This window comes from Lytechinus pictus, chromosome 3 (genome assembly GCF_037042905.1).
Source record: "Lytechinus pictus isolate F3 Inbred chromosome 3, Lp3.0, whole genome shotgun sequence".
Lineage (NCBI taxonomy): Eukaryota > Metazoa > Echinodermata > Echinoidea > Temnopleuroida > Toxopneustidae > Lytechinus > Lytechinus pictus.
The window spans coordinates 22,823,868-22,848,454 of NC_087247.1; the positions used below are offsets into that span (position 1 = coordinate 22,823,868).

General features: G+C 34.8%; 1 protein-coding gene across 2 annotated transcripts; it reads right to left on the bottom strand.

Annotated features, from left to right (window-relative positions):
* Positions 1-12: 12 nt before the first annotated feature.
* LOC129256451 (ileal sodium/bile acid cotransporter-like) lies at positions 13-12,886 on the bottom strand. 2 transcript variants are annotated; one of them, XM_064096652.1, is made up of 5 exons: positions 12,790-12,886; positions 12,512-12,597; positions 11,010-11,323; positions 4,077-4,287; positions 13-3,195 (listed from the first exon to the last, which is right to left on the bottom strand). In XM_064096652.1, the coding sequence occupies exons 2-5, from the start codon at positions 12,581-12,583 to the stop codon at positions 2,677-2,679; spliced, it is 1,116 nt and encodes a 371-aa protein (XP_063952722.1). In that variant the 5' UTR covers positions 12,584-12,597; positions 12,790-12,886; the 3' UTR covers positions 13-2,676. The 2 variants fall into 2 exon arrangements, with proteins under 2 accessions (XP_063952722.1, XP_063952723.1); XM_064096653.1 differs by lacking the exon at positions 12,790-12,886 and having other exon boundaries at positions 11,010-11,346.
* Positions 12,887-24,587: the final 11,701 nt, after the last annotated feature.

Below are 24,587 nucleotides of genomic sequence, written 5' to 3' on the forward strand. Positions count from 1 at the left end.
GCTCCATGCAGGTACGTTTATATCCATGATTTATTGTCTGTCATTAATTTAGCAAAATTCATATAATCCCAAAGCAAAAGAGAATGTATTTACAAAGAAATATAATTGTATAACAACAAACTTAACAATATAGGCAGCAATATGCAGTGTATAAAATGTTATAATTTAGCTTTTGCAATACACAGCATGTGTGCCAATATATCGGAAGCACATTAATTCATAAAAGGCTAAATCATAAAATGTTCCGCATTTTAAAAATCTGTTTCGAATTCTTCCACCAACATGAATACGGCAAGTATCTTTATCACTTCATTCAAATATGAGAGGAGTACGTCAGTACACCCCCTACCCCCTCGCCTTTAATCACAACCAGGCGAACACAATTGTCAACTCCGTAATATGCCCTTTACAACTGATGAATGCTATTTAATTCATTTCCTAGGAACCTCAAATTCCCCACATGCTGGTATTATGCCTCTTTTACACTAACCTTTGTAAACATCTTGAGAGTGATCATTATTTTTTATTAGTGCGTTCATTCTCTCTTTTATATAAAAAAAAAGCCTCTGATATATTCCTAATTACTTTCCTTTCAATTTGTGAGAAGTTCCCAATATGATTATTGTTCTTCTAGTAGCCTACTAGATTGTATTCGTCCTCGGCCCGCTATGCCCCTGTAAGCGTAAAAATAGATAAAATCACCATGTACCCTCGCAGTCAGGGTTAATTTCGAGCCGCGAATTCTTGAAAATTACAATCAAACTTTATATGACATATTATGTAACAATAATTTATCTTATTCAAGTTACACCCATTATTATGTTGCTTGTCGGTTTGCATAAAACTCATAGCACCAAGTAATAACACATTTATCAAGCATATACACGTAGATATAAAAAAGTGAAAAATACACAAACTACGGAATATCATCATACAAGCATCATCACACACCATCCAGAACTCCTTTGTAAAAAAAAAAAAAAAAAAAAAAAAAAAAACACTTAATTGCATTTATATAAAAAAATTCCTCTTCATCTTATGATGAACTTGTTTGTTCTCTTAATGCCTTAAGCCGATCATCATTCACTTTATTATACGCAGTGATTAACCCATAACCAATGTTATTTTCTTTTTAATTATACAGAATCGTAACTCAATATATAACATACCTAGAACATGCATGCGTAGACAAAAATATTATCGTATAAAAAAAGGGGGAGTCCATTACCTTACAGCAAGTTGATTAGATAGAGAGAGAAACAAGAAAGAAATATGAACGTTTAGCTGAAATTCACCATAGAATAACATAAATAATGATGAACTTGGACATTTTAATTTTGTGAAGTCTTGTGAATTTGGTTCTTTGATAGTTTTCGCTAAACATTAATTAATAATTTATTTTTCTTTATTTTTCTGTCTTCATATAAAAAATGAAGCCAGGCTTACTCTTATTATATAAATCTTCAGATAAAGAATAGAATAGAAAATGAAATATGGACCAAAGAAATTACAAAAGAATGCAACACACTTATAAAGTACCCGTTCTTGCCAATGGAACAAACATAGAGGGGTAAAACATTCCACAGTAAAAACGCTGTTTAACTTTTGTTATACAACGCCATTTACTATATGGACCTTACAGTACTATCTGTTTAACAGTTTAAGCAACCATGCTTGATTTATTGAAAATTAAATATTAAAATCAAACTTTGTAGTTTTTAAACACTTTGATTAACTACTGTAAGGTTCGTATAGTACACACTTAAAATATTGGGCAACATACTGTCCACTGTGTTGGGTAATGCATGTTGGTAATATATATATATATTCTGGGCAATTATTATCCAAGTGAGCAAATTTATTACCCAATTATTAGTTTTTATTACCCAATTTGGACAGATTTTAAACAATAGTTGTGTGGACACTATGTTGCCCAGGGTTGGTTAAAAGTTGGGCATTTGTTTTGCCCAACTATTTTAAGAGTGTAAACAACGATGTATATTTAAACAGCGTTTTTACTGTGCATGATGAGGAAGGGGGGGGGCAATGTATATTCAACACAGAATTGCAGTTTTCATATAAAAAGATAACTCTAAGAAAATACCAAATTGAGGGATTTCCTTGACACTGATTATGATAGTACTATTTGCAACGATGAAAGCCAGCAGATAAGGCAGTAGCGTAGAGTATAAATTATGGTAAATGGTCAAAATTTGAAGGGGGAGATGCAAGCACCCGGATCTGCATCTGGGGACCGTTCATATGGCGAGTCAGTGATTTTCATTGACTAATTTGCTCTTAGCCAATCAGATGCAAAGATTTTCAGGAGCTTATAACAACTGTCGCTGAATATCACGAACAAAAATTGTCATTGGGTAAGACTCAGTCGACTATAGGAGGGATTCTTTAGCCGATGGAGTATAGTCCTGGTGTATATGATAGTGTTTTATCATAATCATTGTAATATTTAACATATACATGAATAAACACCCCCTAATGGAACAAAGACACAGTACAACGCGTGTCACACTGATGGTATTCTGTGAAATCTCATATTTGACTGTGATTTGCCCTGTATGGATCATTCTATAAAGTGGAAAGTATCGCCCCCTTCCCTTCCTCCATTCCTCGTTGTCCTGAATTGATTAGTGAGGATGGAAAGTTAATGAAATATGGTTAATATTCTTCATCATCGTCCAACACTTGTCCAAGTATATACACAACTCTCTCTTTCTTCCTCTTCATCTCCTCATCCAGTTCGGTAACTTCCAATTCGTCATCGCTATCGGGATCATCGAACATCATGACGATTTTGGGGTAAATCTTTCGGATGAGCTCTTCGACCCCGTAATAGGCCACGGACCAGATGAACCCCTCGATAGGCATGGATATGCTGAAGATGGACACCAGGGTAAGAACTTCATGGAGAGCGTTTTCGTCTTGCCCAAAATAGTTCCAGGCCATGGCTGAGGCAATGAACCAATTCGGTGTGCCGACAGCGAGCGAGACAGCGCTGCAGGCCTCGTATGGTAACTTGAAGACGGAAGCGAGGATGAGACCAAAGATGAATCCAACAAAGGGTAGAAGACAGCCACCCACCCAAAGCTGCCAGGCACCGATATAGTGATTTGGATGGTTTATGCCGTTCAGGATAGGACCTACCACAACAGTCACCACAAATGCAAAGCTGCAAATCTGAAAAGAATATAAAATCAGTACTATTATTTACAATGATTAAAAAAATAAATCACATTGACATAAAAGTTAAAGTAATTTATGCTCTGTATGCATGTTTATCCATGCTTGGAACAAAGTGACTTCCGGTTAACGAAGAGTTAAAAGTAATACGCCACAAATATATTATTACAGTAGACAATGTTATCAGCACTGTCAGAAGGCGACATATTTTTGGAAATGACAATTATTTTTCTCTTTTTTTTCAAATGTGACGAACAATCAACATGACCAAGATCAAAATAAAGAAATGAAAACTAAAAGACGAATATCAGAAAGAGAGAAGAATTAAAATGGACTAAAAAGTATTCGAGAAAATGTTTCCAATTATTCTATTGGGAGGGGGGGGAGCATAGCGGCTACTGTACGGAATAATTTTGAGTGCCAAACAAATGACGAGATAGGAAAATGAGAAGACGGTTAAAAATGACGAGATGACGAGTTTTTGGAAGACGACAGGTAGGCTTGTTTGGAACAAGCCAAGATGGTGAATTGTTTGAATTCAGAAAGTTAGTCTTTTTGGTTCGGGACAAGAAGACAATGGAATGACGAGTTTAACGAGTTGATGATTTTGAAAGAAGACTTGTTCGGTACAAGAAGAAAGGATGACAAGTTGTTGAAATTTAGTAAGTAAACTTGTTCGGGACAAGACGACGAGTTGTTGAACTTTTCCAGTCGACTTTTATATAGAGCCAAATAAAAGATGACAAGTTGTTAAAAATTTGAAAGTCGACCTGCCGAGTCCCAACAATTCGTCATCTCGTCTTCTAGTCTTCCTATCTCGTCATCTGGCTGGCACTTTTACGTATTAGTGAATAGCAACAAATGAAAATAAATATTACCTTGGCTACTTTCCTTGCCCGCTTCTCCCCTGCCAATCTCTTGAAGAGCACACCTAACCCAGTTGGTATGAAGATGATGACTTCGGTGATGAGGATTTCACGAGGTGTACCTATGACGTAATATGCATTTGACCACGCACTCGAGTAGAAGGAAAACCAGAATGGAATGAGCCCTATCGATAGGGCTGTAGAAAACATTGAAAGGCACAATCTGCAGAAATGGAAGACAAATAAAGGAAAATGTAAAGTCCACCCCAGAAAAATGTTGATTTGAATCAATAGAGAAAAAACAAAGTAGCATAACACTGAAAATATCATCAAACTCGGATATAAAATAAGAAAGTTATGGCATTTTAAAGTTTCACTTATTTGTCACAAAACAGTGATAATTTATGCACAACTCAGTGGCATGCAAATAAGACGGTCAATGATGTCTGTCACTCACTATTTCTTTTGTTTTTTATTGTTTAAATTATACAATATTTCATTTTTTACAGATTTGACAATAGGGACCAACTTGACTGAATCATATAGTTTTAAGCAATGCTAGTTCCACATGTTCATGGAGGAATCAATCGTTGTTTCACTTGATAATGAGGAGAAAATTAGAATATTTCATATTTCATGCAATAGAATACAAAAGAAATAGTGAGTGGATGACGTCATCAGTCTCCCCATTTGCATGCGTATAACTGTTGTGTGAAATTAAGCAAAATTTTAAAATGTCATAACTTTCTTATTCTACATCCCATTTTGATGAAGTTTTCAGTGTTTTGCTTGTAGGATTTTTCTCTCTTTATTCATATCAACTTTTTGTTGGGGTGGACTTGTCCTTTAAGAACTGTAACGGGGGTAGAATAATGTTTGATAATGACACATAGAACAGATGATGGATTTCGATCGGTAGAACTTTTGTTATCACATTTACTAAATGTAACATATTCAAATATGGAATATCTCCACTTTCACACTCGCTCGCTTTAATCGCTCACAAATATTGTTGAATCGTATATAGTGGAGGTTTCGAAATATATATATATATATATATATATATATATATACTTGTATTTCAATCAATGTTTCATGCAAAGCACATATATTAGGCTTTCATTTCAATCAATATTCAACGTAATATCCGGGCGTCATAATATTACTGAAACAGGGGGTATATACTAATATAATCGGAGCCAGTGAAAATGACTGTAGCCATCTACCTTCTCTCCTATAATGCACTCAAACTGCACCCTTCCTCACACATATGCGCCTAAACTCACACACCCATAATCTTCCTGATAAGCATTGTTTCACTTAAATTACTTCTCGTTAACATGGTTAATGTGAATTGAGACTAGCTCCAAACCATCTACACTCCTATAGATGACTGTGATCGATTTTTCTTTTCTCCCTCGATACATGCTCGATATTATGGATATAACAACCACATAATTATAGTTTCTATACTATAGCACAGATCCTCTGAGAGTGTTCATGTTCAAGTGTGAGTTAATGCATTTATAAGATTAAGTATGTTGAATTGCTGATACTACCCTTCACACCCTACAATAAAAATCAAAGGGGAAAAAACTCTCTCTTCATAATGTACTGTCCGACATAATCATCCAACTTTTCTTTCACTGTGCCTCAAGCCATTGAAATCTCGATACGTCAGTGAATCACGATAATATTGATTACGTTTACCAATTACGATTAACAACTTTTGTTGAAATCTGGATTTCTCATGAATTATTCGTTTATATATCCATGATATTCATCATCTAGGATCCATGGTAAAAAGCCTTGCTTCATGAAAAATAGGGACCCTAACCTAAATAACAATCCTTCATCTAAATTCGACCACACATCTGGCCATGATCCGGCCATGACCGACATTTTCTCAATTGGACCTCCTTTAGTTTCTCTGAAGAGCCTAGGGTACGAGTAAAGGTTTGATAGGGTTTGGGGTTCATGATTCTGACATAATTAGGAAGATACACCCTTTTAAGCATTTTAAATGAATCCAATGTGGCTGTGAATTTGTGAGCAGTCAAACATTAGATTTAGATTTAAAGATTGCAGGTTGAATTTAAAAAGCTACATTATTATATTTAAATCATTTGAGAATCCAAAACAAATCATTAGGATTCAAATAAACTCAGATGTCACCATTCATAGCCGTCCTGTATTCATTTTAAATCATTGAATATTTAACCTATATATTTAACCTGCACATTATGTAATGCGCAGTTGCATGGCAGCAATAATGCCGCCGGAGCAACGTCGTGGATTCCTGATAAGACATTTTCTATTATTGAGATCAGTGTTGCCAGATCCAATCAGGAGCCCATTGATTTACTATTATCGTAACTTTGTCATTATGGTAACTATCATGGTAACATGATACAACAGCCAATCACAATCAAGGTTACCATGGTAATTGCTAAAATGCAAAAATGGCAAAGATACCGCAGTTGAAATCATAAAATGAAACAGGCCCTTGAATACTATCATAGCCATACTATCATAAATCATATCATAAAAATGCATAATTCTAGGTCTCATTTAGATCGCAAAGCATATCACAAGGCCATGAAGAGCTAAATATAAGATTATCATATAACACTAAAATAGTGATAGTACTACTACTATACTACTACTACTACTACTACTACTACTACTACTACTACTACTACTACTACTATTACTACTATAACTACTACTACTACTATACTATTATTACCACTGCCTCTTCAATTATTACTACTACTACAATTATGACAATAACAATAATGATAATAATATGATATTTCATGTAATAATGACTGTACTGAATAAAACAAAATGATTTGACGTATCATGTCTACGCAACCAGTATTTTCCATCCAATTAGCATCTGGTCCCCTCACTGTTTAACAAACGTACCAGCAGATAATTGACATTAATATGTTGCATAATGAAATAATATAGTCTCAGCTGTCCATTGCCTTGTCCTGTAAATTTCTACATCATGTATGACTGAAATGAATTATATCAGACAGCTGAATGATATACAATGTGAAGAGGGAAAGCTATTCTCTCTGGTTGCGTTGCAGGGGTGTCGTCACAACCAGAACCGGGAAGTTGTTTGCATCGTGTTAATAATTAATTTCAGCTAAAAAATTTTAATAATAGATAATAAAAATAGGAGACGACAGAGAGAAAACATAGAGAATACAAGAAAGTGTGTTAGGAGGGCGAGGAATTGGGGACAAAGTTTTTCTTCAAGCATCCCAACGTAGTTATTTTTCTATTCATGAACAGTACCCTTATAATTCCCTCTTAACCTTGTTCAATTTCCTTTTAAGTGTCTTTTCCCCCATCCAATGTATTTAATCATGCCCAATATCAATTATAGAAAGCCCCTGTTTCTTCTGATTAGTGCAAGGGCGTATCTTTCTCTCTATTAAGCCCTCTATTTATCCCATCTCGTTTCCAATAAATACCCAGTTCTGATAAGTTCGTCTTTGAACGTAAGATGAAATTCATATTTCAAATGCAACATATGGTTCAATGTTTCCATATCAAAATAGAACTTCCTTATTTAACAATTATAATTTCGTCATTATATTCGAATGAATGTGGAGATGGAGATGATTCGCCATTGTCGATTTGAAGAGCCTACATGTACATGTATATCACTCATGGAATTCAACATTCCTCTCATTCTTTTTCTATTCGAATGCATTAATTTCAGCTAAAAAAAATAATAATAGATGATAACAATAGGAGACGACAGAGAGAATACAAAAAAAGTGTCTTGGGAGGGCGAGGAATTGGGGACAAAGTTTTTTTTCAAGCATCCCAACATAGTTATTTTTATATTCATGAACAGTACCCTTATAATTCCCTCTTAACCTTATTCAATTTCCTAATTAGAGAAAGAAAAATAATATTTTGATATCGATATTTTTAAGTGTCTTTTTCCCCATCCAATGTATTTAATCATGCCCAATATCAATTATAGAAAGCCCCTGTTTCTTCTGATTTAGTGTAAGGGCGTATTTTCCCTTTACTGTCCCTCTACTAAACCCTATATATTATCCCATCTCGTTTCCAATAAATACACGCTCCTAGTTCTCATTAGTTCGTCTTTGAACGTAAGATGAAATTCGTATTTTAAATGCAATATAATTATGATGCTTCAATGTTTCCATATTATCGAAATAAAACTTCCTTATTTAAAAATAATAATTTCGTCATTACATTCGAATGAATGTGGAGATGGAGATGATTCGCCAATGTCGATTTGAAGAGCCTACACGTATATCACTCATGGAATTCAACATTCCTCTCATTCTTTTTCTATTCGAAATCATTTTTTCTGCGATTAAATCAATTTTCTTTATAATTCATGTAGAATCTGCGCTCAAATTTCCCTTAAAACCACAATCTGTAGGTATCATGCATATTTTGCAGGGTCGTATAAACTGGTGGTTTGTGGCGTATACGAACGCCCCCCCCCCCTCCGTCTCTCCCCTCCCCCTCTCTATCCCTCCCTCTCCCTCCCCCCCCCCCTCTCTCTCTCTCTCTCTCTTGGAAAAGTTCAAAACACCAAATAGGTTAATGTTGACTGTTTTGGCGGTTGATAAAGTGAATTATATCTCCATGGTCGACGAGAACCCTTTTCTTTTTACAAAGTGAACCCTTTCCCCAGAAATTTTTTTGTGGGAGCAAGTTAGAATATTTTTATTTTAAATTGCTTAAACTACATTCTTGATAATATCCATAGGGTTAGGATTTTTTCATCATTGGTTTGGATTCCCTTATTTGGGTAGCCGACATTTTCCCAATTACATTTGTAATTGTTTTTGTTCATTTATATCTTTTTCTTTATTCACTTTGGGGGATGGATGAATAATACAATTGCAGGGCGAAGTAAAATCAACAAAGATCCTCTTGATTCTATACGAGCAATCTAATGAATACAAATCTAACCCTTCAACTGCATCTGTGCATGGAAAACAAATCAATTATTGATATCGCGGTCCTAGCTTTTATAGGTATATTTCTATGAATGCCCTTGGATATAATATATTCTTCTCGGTATACTGCATGTTATCGGAGCCTGACTATAGTGAACTTGGGGGAGGGAGCAGCCCAGCCCCCGAAATTTTAAAGAGTTTTACGCTCCATGGATGATTTTTTTTTTATTTACATATAACATTTCCTTCAATATCAACTCGGACGCTTTCCTATGTAGTTTACTTAATCATATATGATAACATTTCATATATTCTGCACCCCCTCCTGAAAAAAAATCATGATTACGGGGTAAGGCCATGCTCATGAATGTTGTTTAAAATCAATTTTTCATAACTTTTAGTTCTTTATTCGTAATTGGTGAATAGTTATGATGGGGGATGGGTTAATGGACGTCAACCTTCGATATATATACATGTATATATAGTTCTCTTTTATTGGAATTATTTCGTTCGTTTCCGTTTCTGTCTGTCTGCCTCACCCCCACCCCCTCTCATTCTCTCTCTCTCATATACTTTTTTCTATCAATCCCTTGGTGGAACCGCCCTCCAGACAGTTATTGATAATTTGACAGTGTCCGATACAATTTTTACTATTACACTGTCAGTGAGGAGAGGGAAATGGAAATGGAGGGATAGAATGCGAAAGATGGGGGGGAAAGGGATATAAAAGAGGGGCACTGAAAATGAATGATGTGTGATAGGGGGCTACATCAGGTCACAGAAATGAAATAGGAAAGCGATAAAAAATCAAAGTATAAAGAACAGAGGGTCTGTCAAATCATGGTCAAACAAAAAAGATAAGACAAGATAAAAAGAAACAAAGAGAAAAAAACGCAGACATAATTCTCAATCAATCATACGACCATATTCATACACTATCTAGGTTCGTATGATAGTCTCCGCCCCTAATATAGCGTAAGTCTCTGAGGTAAACCAAGTTCATGATAAACAATTCAACATCCACTGAAATTTCAACACAATCATAAATCTTATTTTTGTATTGTTTGTATAAATTCCACCCTATCCATCTCCAAACAATTTCCTGTATTGTAATTTGACTCCTGCACGATCGTGGACATTAATTATAACCACACGTTATGGAATTTTTCTCGAAATGAAATAAGTGTTATTGCTTGCTCTCCCAACCGAATCGTCTATACTAATTATAAGAAGTCATAATACCCCGTGGGAAATAATTCTACGCTTGCAATATGTCATGACATACCCTGAATAGATTACTTCATTGTCGAATTTCCGATACTGGTCAAAATACTGGTTCTACAGGTAACCTCAACCGTCAACCACGATGCTGACATGTACCTTCATTTCTACCTTTCTCCATTTCTCTTCCGCAATGATGCGCCTACTTCTCTTAATGTCATCCTACGGTCCTTCTCATTTTATTTAAACCATCTCCTTGCACCTACTTTCACAACCTTAATCATTTTCATTGTCAAGATTTTATTTTTAAATTCAATTCTAATCATTATAATGGGGGATCCGCATGCAATACAACCCATACTGTTCAATGCATTTGGACTTCAATTCAATTTCGTTTTCAGGGACGGAACAATGACCCACATTACCGGAACTACAACATGGGTCATCAGGGGCGGTACCACAATATTTTTATAAGGACAGGGGGGGGGGGGCTTGGTGGCAAGACGTCATATTTTTCTCAATCGAATTAAAGAGATTATATCATAGATTTATACAGCCCAAACCTGTCTTGTCAATAATCTTCTTCCCCCTTACTTCTTTTTCTCAATCTTACTCCTTTCTCCTCTGTCTTTCCCCTTTTTCACTTCTTAAAGAATCATAGGGGCCACGGTCGCCCCTGACCCCCCTTCCTCCCTGCGGCGCCACTTCTGTGGGTCGTCATCAACGGCCAACCTGTGCAGAATAGAATACATACCCGACAGTGACAAACCCTCCTCCGTAGTAAACGAGGACGGAGCAGAATGGTGATACAGGACACACGGCCAGCATGATAATAGACAGGGCATCGAAGGTCTCCATGTCGAGGATGAGAGCCAGGAGATAACCGACCAAGGGCTGGATGAAGTACTGGAGACCTAGACCAATCATCACGCTCTGAGGAAGATGCATTTCTTTACGAGAGAAGTCATCCATCGAGATGAAACAACCCATACCAAACATGACGATGGCTAACCCGACGTAGCTTAGTGTTATTCTTACGATAAACAAAACATTCACATGGGTTTCCATCTAAGAAAATAAACAGAAATCATCTATTAAAATAGATTTAAAAATGATCCATACTTATAATCATTCGAGCACGATTCTTTGAATGATGTTAAATGAGAATGTGGCCACCTAATAGCTTCATGATATTTGTTTTCTTTTCATTTGAACAGCTCCAGCATTTGCTGTTTTCCACAATGATCCCAATGATCAAGATTCTTGTCAATGATTATGGTAACCTTTGCAAAGCACTAAAGTTAGAACCCGGGGGTTAGAATATATTTCTTTTAAAACGATATTGGGATCCATCATGCATGAGATACATCGACACTCATTGGCTCAGTGGCTTGACGATCACGGCAAGAAAGTCAAGTTAGTGCACCAGTGTCTTTGGTAAGACTCTAGCGAGTTTTAGCACCACCACGCACAACGCTTTCAAGAACATAGAAAATATTATTGTCATAATATGCCCTCTATGACAAAGGGCAACCAAGAAGTCTTTGTTGAAAAATAGGAGAATCAAAACAGCAGTTTCGTCCTGGACGAATGACATATTTACAATATTTTGTCAGCTCTAATACTTAGGACGAACTGTTAATTGTTCCAGATCTCCCACCTGGTCATTGTCATTTGACGGGTATTTTCAATACATTCATGGTGTTCTTGAATCATCATGCGTCATGATGCGAAAACTCCCTAATCACTGAACATATGCGGTTCCTATAGACGAAGACGATTATCAGTCCTTATCAGTTAACCCTCTTGCTATGTCTCCTTGGCTTGCGCATGCACAAGGGTTAAAAGCCAGAGGTTAAAGCATTCTTAGCAGTTGACTTCAGACCTTAAAATAGCCTGTTCTCTGTGCCCCTCACACAATGAAATGTATTTTAAATTGTGTTGGTTGAAGACCATCATAATATATAATTATGGATGATTGTTGTGTCATGTGTATATGTCAGGCACAAGAGGTTGCATTAGACTTGTTGGAGTTCAAATTCTTATGGATATGGACTTTTGCCTCTTATGCAGCCAGTAATGACATTTTTCTTGTTAAATAATCCTCCCATATATAGGTCCAGAGCCAGCTTATGGAATGCAATTATCGAGAAAGTATTTAATTGTGTGATGGTGAAAATTTGCCTAAATATCATGGAGAAAAATACTCAGAAAATTACACCCAAACAGGAAGCACTATTTCTGCATTATACTCACTGATTGGGCGAGAAACTCGTTTTCTCTCGCTGTGAGGTTGTCGAAACTGAGTAACTCTCTAGAGACTCCCATTCTCAACGTGATTTCTGCGAAATGAAAAAAAACGATAGATATTATAATCATCATCATTTATTTATACTATATCATTACTGATTCCCACATCAGCAGCATCAGTGTTGTTATACATATCTCATAATGTATAATGCAAAATTACAGTGCACCAACAAAATGATGTTCTTCTCTTGGTCTATTCAAAGCCTATTATGTTAAAGTCTCACCTTTTGCAAAGATAAACCCAACTTTTCTTGACTAATGACGCACTGATAGCAGATCCCATTTTTTTTCTCAGATTGTACAATGATGGTTGAAATATATGATTGTTTTCTTTTATCTATCTTTCTCATTATACCATGCTACCATTTCATAGCGTTAAGAAACTTAATTTATAATTTGCGCGCTATACACTGTTGAATAAATATTGGGTAAAATTTTAACCAGCACGAGGGTAATATGTGTCCAACAAATAATTATGAGCAATATTTTACCCAATGCGGGAAGCATATTGTACATGCTGTATGGTTAAAAAATAAGCAGCAATTACTTTAGAATGGGCAAAATTTTCATCACGCTTGATAAATAAACATGCCCAAAAGAAATGCCCAATGTTGGTTGGACGCATAATTATCCTCATATATCATTTTTACCCAATATTTGTAGAGTTTATATGTAAAACTGAATAAGCTTAATATTTCTTTAATTATTAATATATAGCACCCCACCCTCTTTCTTTCTTATTCTACCATGCTACCATTTCATAGCGTTAAGAAACGTTATCATAATTTGCGCGCTATATTATGTATAAAACTTGATAAGCCTATTATTCTTTTAATTAATATAGCCCCCCAATGCCCACATGTCAAAATACTTGTAAATAGACATCGATTTTATGGATATTTTGTGTTGAAATATTCTCGAGAAATTTCACCTTTCCTTACATTTACTACCCTTCTGCTGATTTAGGAGATATGCGGCCAGCTATATATGTTGTGGCACAATCTTTTTATTGCATGCTACTTTGCCTTTCAATATTAGTTAACATTTAATTTCACATTAACATTAATGTGTCCTTTCTAGTCCAAAGTCACAGACTGCTGATAAACTCGTTTATTGAATTTAGTCGTGGACATAATTTGATTATTTTACTGATATTGTGTATACGTCAATAATATCGTCGTCGGATCCACGAAGTGGCACACGCGACCGTTGGTGCGCGAAATCACTTTTAGAAATGAACGCGAATAAAGATTTTTACATTTTCAACTGCCCGTTGCTATATGATTGTGAAGTTTAAGATAATGAAGAATGCACATACCAAGAGACAGGTATCTACTCCTGCCGAATGAACATCAAATCTTGACATAGAAGTGATTCAAACACAAGCATGACAAGTGTCGTTTTGTGGAATATATATATTACTTCAGCGTGCGTAGAAACGGCGCGCACCTGCGTGCCATTTCGTGGGTTTATATTTTACAAAGGATATAGAGGCTAGTGTCGTTTTTTTTTGCTATTACTGATATTGGTATTTATATTCAATATCACAGTGTTAAAAAAATCAAATTAAATAGATGTACACAATAAAATCAGTGGTATAGTATACCCACTCAGCTTTATATATTACAGAACTGTTCTTCCCTGGGTCCAGACAATGTATAACAAAAGTTACTACAAATGACCTTGAATAAAATTATACATCAAAGTAAGATAATTGAGCTATTATAATGACATTAAACAGCAACAATACAAGAGCATATCCCGCAGCTCGCCCCACCGCCCACTCCCACACCCCCCCCCCCCCCTTGTTGTCAAGTGTATTTATTTTTCTTTTACAGATTAGAGCAAGACAATTCTTTTTTTTTACTTCGAATTTGTCACAATTAATACCACCTAGGCCTAAATTAGTTTTAGTAAATTACATTCACATGTTACAAGTACTTGACACTGCTTCATACCATTGCAAAAAGAAAACCTTATGTCTCCTCAGACAAAGATGACAAAATGACATACAGGGGTATTCTGGGCTGAAAATATTTATACCTATAATTAAATAGAGTAAAATTCACAAAGCAAAATGCTGAAAAGTTCATCAAAATCTGATAACAAATACGAAGTCATTGAATTCTAAATTTTAGCAATGTTTTTTTTAAACAGTAATAATGCACGTCGTCATGAATATTCATAAGGTTGGCTGATGATGTCACATCCCCACTTTCCCTTTTCTTATTTTATCACATGAAATTCCATACATGTGTGAATGATATGTCTCCCTTTTAATGAAATAAGTTGCAGGAATGAATAATGCACTAAATCAGTTGTCAATCCGAATTTTCTAATTCTTGGAGAAAAATATTGAATAAACCTAATTTCATATAATAAAACACAAAATAACAAGTGGGGATATGACATCATCAATTTGCTCATTGAATATTAATAAAGACATGTCTAGATCTGTTTTACCGGAATAATGCAAATCTTTAAAATGTCATGACTTTATTATGCATTGTCCGATTTTGATCAAATTTTCAGTGTTATATTTGTCTGATTTTTATTTATCTTTTCAAATAATATTATCTTCAGCTTGGAGCATCCCTTTAAGTCAGTATCGCAAGCAATTTATATCAAATTGAGTTGATGATTGTATTTTATTATTGACTCATGTAAAAGTATATCAGTGCGTAAAAAGAAAGAGAGTATGTTGAAATGAACTTGTTTCATATCATCTGTACTTTGGTATAGGCATTAGAAGATAATAAAACGTGTAATGATATTCACAAATTGTTTTCATTTTGAGTAAAAAATGAAGTGTGTATGCAATGATCGATTTTTTTTTTCAATAAAGGGGCCGATATTGTCTTTTTGCAAGAAACCTTTAGTACTAGGGAATGTGAGGGTAGATGGGATTCGTCGTGGGACCGCACCAGCTATTTTAGTCATGGTTCAGCTCATAGCAAGGGTGTATTAGTTTTGATTGCGCCAACGGTAGATATGGAGATATTACAAGTCTTAAGAGACAATGAGGATAGATTTGTATTTATACATTGTAAGTTTCAAGGGGTTAGGTTGATTTTAGGAAATGTATATTTTCCTACATGAAATTTTGAAAAAGAACAAATGCAATTTCTCAAAAAAATACGAAATACCCTTGCTAAGTTGAATAAAGATAATACCCTGTTATAATAGGTGGTGATTTTAACATGATTAGGGACAATAATTTAGATTATAACGGACAATCTCAAAATAGGATTTCAAATAGATTAAATCGAGACTTTGGAAAATTTATGGAAGACTTTCAATTTTTTGACGTTTGGAGATGTAGACATCCCCTGAAAAGACAATTTACATACATGCAAAAGAACCCCTTCATTCAAAGCAGACTTGATTACTGGATAATTTCTGAATGTTTAGAGGAAATGGTTATAAGGTGCGATATAATTCCATCTGTGGCCCCTGATCATCATTCAATTTTTTTACACTTATTCGACAAAACAAAAAATAAAGTTATTGCAAGGAAGAGGTCATATTGGAAATTTAATAATAGTTTATGTGAAAATGAAGATTATGTTAAAGAATTAAAGAAAGAAATTCGTGAATTGAGAAATGAATTGCAATCTGAAATAAAAGATAAGAGGTTGTTATGGGATTTTCTAAAAATGAAAATTCGAAGTTTTACACAAAAATTTTCGAAAAAATTGGCTGATAAAAGAAGGAAAATGAAAACGGATTTAGAAAGAGAAATACAGTTTTTAGAAGAACAATTGAAAGATCGTACTGATGCAAATACTTTAGAAAAACTAGAAAATACAAAAGAGAAATTAAGGGAAATTTATAGTTATGTTAATGAAGGTGTTAAGGTTCGATCTCGTGCCTCCTGGTATGAATGTGGTGAAAGAGACTCGCGTTATTTCAACCAGTTGATGCAAAGTAATAAAAGAAAAACCACAATTAAAAAAATTGAAACCACAGATGGAAACATCTGTTGTGATGAGAAAAGAATAAGTGAAGAAATTGGGAAAGTTTACAGTAGGTTGTATGATAAAGTAGAGTGCGTGTGTTCGGATAACCTCTTTGATGAATTTTTTCAAGGATTACCTAAATTGGCGGAGACATCTCGAGAACTTTGTGAAGGGTTAATAAATAACAAAGAATGTCTAGAAATTTTAAAAGAATTGAAACACAATAAATCACCTGGAAATGACGGTCTTTCTTCAGAGTTCTACTATACTTTTTGGCCGGATATTGGAGATTTAGTTAAAGATGCCTTAAATGAGGCATATTGGTCCGGGGAATTAGCATCGTCGCAAAAACAAGCAGTTATTACGTTAATCGCTAAAGATGGGAAAGATCCTCTTTTATTGAAAAATTATAGACCTATATCCCTTCTTAACGTGGATTATAAGATTTAAAAAAAATACTTAATGAAATCGTTGTGGGGGATCAGGTGGGTTACATACAAGGTAGAAGTATTGGTGAGGCCATTCGTACTATAGATGATGTTATTTTTCATACATCCCATTTTAATCTACCTGGTTTTTTGTTAGCTATAGATTTTGAGAAGGCCTTTGACTCGTTATCACATCATTTTCTTCAAAAGGCTCTGACGGCTTTTGGTTTTGGTATATCCTTTCAGAGATGGGTCAAAGTTTTGTATACTGACACTCTAAGTTGTGTTTTAAATGAAGGAAATTCCACCGGTTATTTTGAAATAAAAAGGGGGGTGAGGCAAGGGGATCCTCTTGGTCCTTACCCTTTTTATTTTGTGTATTGAAGTAATGGCTAATAAATTACGAAAAGATAATCTGATTGAAGGAATTAGATTTGGAGATAAAGAAATTAAATTAGCAATTTATGCAGATGATATGACAGTTTTTGCTCGTAATGTAAAATTAGTTGATAGACTAAAAGTTTTATTTGCAGATTTTGAAAAACTTTCTGGATTAAAAATCAAGAATGAAAAAACGAAAGTATTAAAATTAGGCTCATGCCAGCATTTAGATTATGACTTCTCCTTCGGCGAGATCGTTGATTTTCTTAAAGTTTTAGGAGTATTTTTCACCCTTGATGAACATAAGAAAGAAGATCTAAATTACAAAGAAATCTTAAGCAAAATTAAAACACTCTTGAACTTTTGGAAGCTAAGGGATATAACGCTTATGGGGAAGATTCAACTATTAAAGGTGCATATCTATTCTCTTACTCCTGTTCCTAAGTGGGTTTATGAATCATTGGATGAATTAACTTTTGATTTCTTATGGAAAGGTAAGAAAGACAAAATTAATAGGAATACAATGTTTTTAGACTATAAGCAAGGAGGATTAAAGATGTTAAACTTCCCTGTGCAGGTAAAGGCACAGCGAATAATGTGGATTAAAAGACATTTAAATAAAGATGAAGATATGAAATGGAAACAGTACTTTAATTTTGCCACTAAACATATGGGTGGAGATTTGATATTTTCATGTGACTAGATACCAGGTTTATTGAAAGTAACAGCTTCCAAATTTTACATGGACTTATTAGAAGAGTGGGTAAATATAAGACATATTAGAAGTACAGAGTTTGGGAAAGTGGTGATTTTTAATAATAAGCTTATTCGATATAAAGGGAGTTGTATATTTGATAAGATTCTATACGATAAAGAGGTTTATAAATTGCATCATATTTTGGATAATAATGGTAAACTAAAATGTGATACACATTTTCTTAATTTGAATTTAGATGCAAATGATGTTGAAAAGATCAAGCATATATATGCCTGTTTACCCGTTAGTTGGAAGAACAATATTGAAATGAATGCAAAGCATAACTCTGGAATCGATTTCAATTTGGGTAAGAAAACATCTAATTTAATGCTTTTAAAATCAAAAGAAATATACGAACAGCTGTTGAATAAAAATGACATTAAACCTTCTATTTTCGACAAAATTAGAACGAATTATGATCTTACCAATAAGGAAGTAGAAAGTATAGTTTTAAGACTAAGATATTGCACACTGAATAGTCGATTAAGGGAGTTTCAGTATAAACTCTTGCATAATATTATATACACTAACCACCACCTTTTCCGTTTTGGTCTTGTTTCGACCAATTTATGATCATTTTGTGAAAAGGAAGAAGAAACGTATGAACATCTATTTTATACTTGTGAATTTTCAAAATCACTTTGGGATCTGTGTGCAAGAAGTATAATTTTTGAAATAAATAAATTTAGTTGGCAGGAAATTCTTTTCGGGAAGCAGGAGAAAAGTAAAGGTAAATATCAATTAATTAATCATGTTTTTATTTTAGTTACATATCTTACTTACAAAAACCGAGAATTAAAAAAACCTCCTTCATTGAATGAAATAAAAAATAGTATTAGGGGGGATCAAAGAGAAGAAAAGAATTTAGCAACAAAGAGGGGGACTCTTACAATCCATTTCTCTAAATGGGAAAACTTAATTAGACCATTTATTGGAGCCCAGAGCCAGCTCTCCACCGGATAGGGGATGGGGGTGTTTTAGGGAGGGTCGGGGGAGGGGGGTAGGGTCCAGGGCTGAGTTTGTTGTTGAGATTGATTTTATTTGAGTGAAGAGGCCGAGGCGATGGGTTTTTAAAAAAAACATGCTGATGGCTTCAATTCGTTAGGTTTTATTAATGATTTATTTTTGTGTATTTGACACTGAAAAAAAAATTCAATATGTTGAATTTATTGTAGAAGTTTATTATTAATGCATATTATTATTATCAATGTTATTTATAATTATGTTTTAGAAGATGTCTGACATGATTGTGTTTTATTGTAACATTCAAGAAAAAAAATGATGTTAAATTTATAAGTTGTCAAGGTATTTATCAATTTGTAAAGACATCAAACTTCTTTTTGTTATATATATTTTATTTTGTATATGAATTGAAGTTGTCAATAAAAACTACTTAATACAAAAAAAAAATGCTAGTCAGAGTTTGCAATTGCACCTTTAAGTTTTTTTTTGGCGTTTATTTTCGCCTCTGCATCTCTTTTTAGCTATGGAGGTTTTCTAACCAACCTGTAAGCAATTATAGAGGCTTGCTAACGGAAATGAATTCTAATGAAATGGTATTTCTACTCAGCTAGACGAAGGGAAATACAAATATAATGAATCTGTACCTTATCGACAAGGCGTGAACAACATTTTTGACATATCCCGTCGCAAATGAAATCTGGACTCGCTTATCATTATCATGCTCCAGGCAATCATTTTATAGAAGGAATTATTTGAATAGTAAAATTTATGTATAACTTCTAATAGAAAATTGTAAACATGATTATTATTTGAAGAGAGATAATGTCAAATTTTCTCAAAACTAGATACAATTATGATATAATCCGTCATTTTTTTTTACATTACATTATTTTTCTGTTGTCTTTTTTTAAAGAAAAACGACATAATATGGCGGTAACCTTGTGGGTAACTGCCCATAAAAAGGCACAACATAATAATCATCCTTTGGATTTATTTTCCATCCTCAATTTTTTCAGTGGCATCGATTCCCATTATCCTTTCTACATTGTACACCTCTGGTGAATAAGTAGATATATTGATTTATAATTCGAATTTGATCCTTGATTAATCATTGCTATGAAAGATGATTGTAGGCGCGACCTTGGTTGGAAATGGCATTTTATTCAATTCACTTACTGAGTGTATTACCACAATGTATTCCAGGTCAACATTGAACTAAATGAATATGATGAATATACACAGCATCTACAACAATAAATTGAATGACTGAGTTTGACAGACTGCATGGTGATGACTTCAAACGATGCATTTTTTACAGTAACTCCTAAGCAGATTTGTATTTATAAGAAAATGAAAAAAAAAATGCTTTCGTTGATTGCGAACTAAACAAACCCTTTTTAGAAAAATAACGAAATTATTTTGCGAGCAGTTTACAGCGTAAAACAGGTAGTACACGTCAAATAATTATTACTTAAAAAAGAAAATGAGAGTAAAACAAATTTTTGGTCTATATAATTCATAAATTTATTTTGGACAGGAACAAAAACAAAACTGATAAAAGAAGTATACTTTAAAAAAAATTGTCAGGGAAATAAAAAAAAAAGGATAGAAATGTACAGCATTGCTAGAAGAAAAACAAAACAAAGAAAAGGATGAATTGCCTAAGCGCTCGTTAACATTCATGTCAGTAAGGAAACTTTAGGTTTTTTAGGTTGTTTCGTGATTTATAATGTGAATAAATTCCCATCAAAACATGAAATAATATGAAATTGATGACCAAAATGATGACTTCGAACAGCTTGAGTACATGAGCCGTGTTGTATATAATGCCATGCTCAAGCTATCAGAAAATCTATGATTTCTTAATTGGCTAAACTGATCATTGACTATCAGGATAAAGATCTATCTATTTATCTATTATAGGTACATCTTTATCCTGATAGTCAATGTGTAATTACAAACCGGTAAAGTTCTTTCCGCTTTAATCAGTGATCACAATCCGGTAAATTTCTTTCCACTTTGACAAGCGATCAAAATCCGGTAAATTTCTTTCCGCTTTGACCAGTGATCAAACTCCGGTAAATTTTTTTCTGCTTTGACCAGTGATTACAATCCGGTAAATTTCTTTCCGCTTTCAACAGTGATCACAAACTGGTAAATTTCTTTCCGCTTTGACCAACGATCAAAATCCGGTAAATTTCTTTCCGCTTTGACCAGTGGTCAAAATCCGGTAAATTTATTTCCGCTTTGATCAGTGATCACAATCCGGTAAATTTCTTTCCGCTTTGACCAGCAGGGAATGGACTTAATACATGTGTACTTTTGATTATGTAATCTTATTATTGTATATATCTGTATAAATTAATTCAATGAAACCTTTTTTTATTATTTGTAATTAAAGTAATTATAGTAATACTGTAATACTATGTGTGACATTTGTCTTATTGTTTTTATAATTGCGTGACAGAGAGAAAGAGTAGAAGAGAGTAAAAGGGAATCAGGAGTTACAGGCACAGTGTTTTCTCATATGAGGTGTTCTTTGTTGTATGGTATAAATAAATATTTACCATCAAATGGACATGAAATTGGCTAATTATATCCGGATATAATAATATGTTTGGGTCTATTTACCAATTCATTCATAAAATTCAATTTCTTTTGAAATAATTTGCTGTTTATATCATTTTAGCTGAAAAATATAGAAAGGGTGTAAGAGAGAAAGAGAGAGAGGGGCAACGTGGATGGATAGAGACTGCATGTGATATACGGTAGTGTGAGGATGTGACTACGTGTGCGTGAGATCCCCGTGAGATATAAAGAAAAGAGGTAAAAAGAAAGAGTGAGGCAATAATAGGTTTAAATTGTTGAAGGGGTGTGGATGGTACGTTAGAGGAGAGGGAATTAAGAGTGAGATACACCCGTATACCCACACACATTAACCCCTTCTCTCCTATAAGATAGGGGGAGCTACACTGTTAAATAAAATCCCTGATTTTACAGAAAAAAAGAAGATTTTGCAGAAAGCAATAACAGAATCATTCTGTAAATTCATAAAACAAGAATTTTTCTGCAATTTAACAGAACAGGTGGGTGTTTCATAAAACTGTTCGTAAGATAAGAACGACTTTAAGAACGACTGGTGATCCTTTCTTTTGGTAAATGGTATACATATAGGCGATGGTTTAGCGCGTAAGAAAGGATCACCAGTCGTTCTTAAAGTCGCTCTTAACTTACGAACAGCTTTATGAAACGGCCTCCAGGTCTGTTTAAAAAGGGGAAAAGGGTGTTTTATTTAAGGAAATTTGTAAGGTTCCATACACCAAATACCAATTTCCTGTAATTTTACATGATGTAATGTAAGATTACAGGTGTTCTCGAGACTCTGCTGCAGGAACTTCTTTTATTTTAAGGATAAATTTTCTAACAGTGTAGTGTGGAGTCACGTGCTCCTTATACCCCTGGGACCCGTACAGATAAGAATCGTAGCTGAAACATGCAAATGACCACTCACTATTAAACATACACTCTTAAAAACGTTGGGCAACATACGGTCCACACAACAATTGGTTAAAACATTATCCAACTCTGGGTAGTTTTCAACCAATACTGTGTAGTTTTCACCAAAAGCACACATTATTGGTTTAAAGCTACTCAGAATTTGATAAAGTTTTAACCAATTGTTGTGTGGACCGTATGTTGCCCAACGTTTTTAAGAGTGTAGTATTCTGATCACACCGGATTATGATCGGACGGAACTTCCCACAAGTGCAATTTGGCATGAATTTTAAAAAGCTACATTACTAGGTTGTACGAAATGACCGAGAGAAACATTGTATAATCGGATTTCTTCAATGAAGCAATGATGCCATATGTGATGTTAGGAACGACCAGTGAGACATCTCTCCCAACATACCCATTTCAAGCTCATCCTGTATGTATTATCACTTATCCATTCTCAATTTGACTCGAAGCAACCCCTTGGCAATGTCAAGCCGATGAGGAAATATCGATATACTTGCCATAAAGGATTAGGGAAAAATCTTGTTAATCTACCAGCACAGCAAAGTGATTACCCTCTGAGTGACATGGCCAACGTACAAAATAAACTACTGTGATTCATTCCTGCAATGAATGAGATACATATATTTTTGAAGTACTAGTAGTACAAATTAACATCATTATATTAGAGCAATACGGGCGTGTGGTCCACTGGATAGAGCATTGGACTAAATGATTGTTAGGTTGAGAGTTCGAATCCCCGCTCGACCACTATCTCCACTTTAACCCAAAATGACCCGAGAGTAATTTATTCCGTCTGTGAGGTCAGCCACTATAGCCACCTTTCGCAAACATCAGGGACGGTAACATTAGGGTCCCCTAACACAAAAGTTAACGATTAATCATACACTTTATAGTCAATAGAATCAAACGTAGAAAACTGCTCTACAATCATTGCTAAGCTTAATTTGTTGCAAGCCCTATATATCTGCTTTTCGTGTGCAAAATTCTTTCACGCGACACTCGTTTTCATGCATGTGTACGTCTGGTCATCATCGTATATGCCCCCTGAGCCGGCGGCGAGCCTCTACTATGACAGCTGGCTGGAGATATTCGAAATGCATGGCTTACAATAGATTATGACATGGATAAGAAAGTGGTTTTTCAAACAAATCGAGTACATATTGAGTGAGGAAAAAGTTACTAAATTAAGGCTTAGATATAGATCATAACAGTCCATCGAATCGATATTGCATTTAATTTGGATTGTTGGATCACTGGCAATTGATTCCATGGGTCAGATCACCTCTCCAGCCGAAACCATTTCGCATGCGTTGATAATATGTACACAGCATATGCAATAGGCCTAAACGTCTGAACACCGGCCGAATTTGCAGGGTTTTTTCTTTGCTTACTCCTCCTATGCCTCTAGCACACAATGTATTGGGCATTATGTTTTACTTTTCCCAGAAATGGGGATTAGATTCAAATTCCCGGGGGACCACTTCCATTGATGAGTGGATACCAGGCGCGACTATGAGCTTTCGAAAAGCACCCTAAACAAGGGAAGCGAGTCTTTTCCAGATTATGAAAATGCATCTCTTAACAAGTATTTAGCTTGTGAAACCCTACAAGTATTGGAAATACATTATATCCCCCTTTTCAGTATTTCAAACATCGTTTTTGACACCCTTTTACGTTACATAGGCCTATACGTAACGTACTTGCCCACTCTTTCCCTTTTTACGCGTGGTCGCGCCTGGTATCCACTCTTCAATGGAAGTGGGCCCCCGGGTGGCCTCTCAAGCTCTGGGAGGAACCAAATGTGGCTTTGGAAAGTCGTCCTAAATCGCATATATCGCTGTTACCATAGTAGCAACCAGAATTTTGCGCACGAAACGCAGATTGAATGTTTCCGTTCCAGATGCGAAACGAACAAAAAATCTCATGTCACACAATTTGCATTGCAGGACAGAGTTTTACGACCATGACGACGGGCCCAAAAGTCTCTTCCAAAATCAACTACCGTCGTAAAT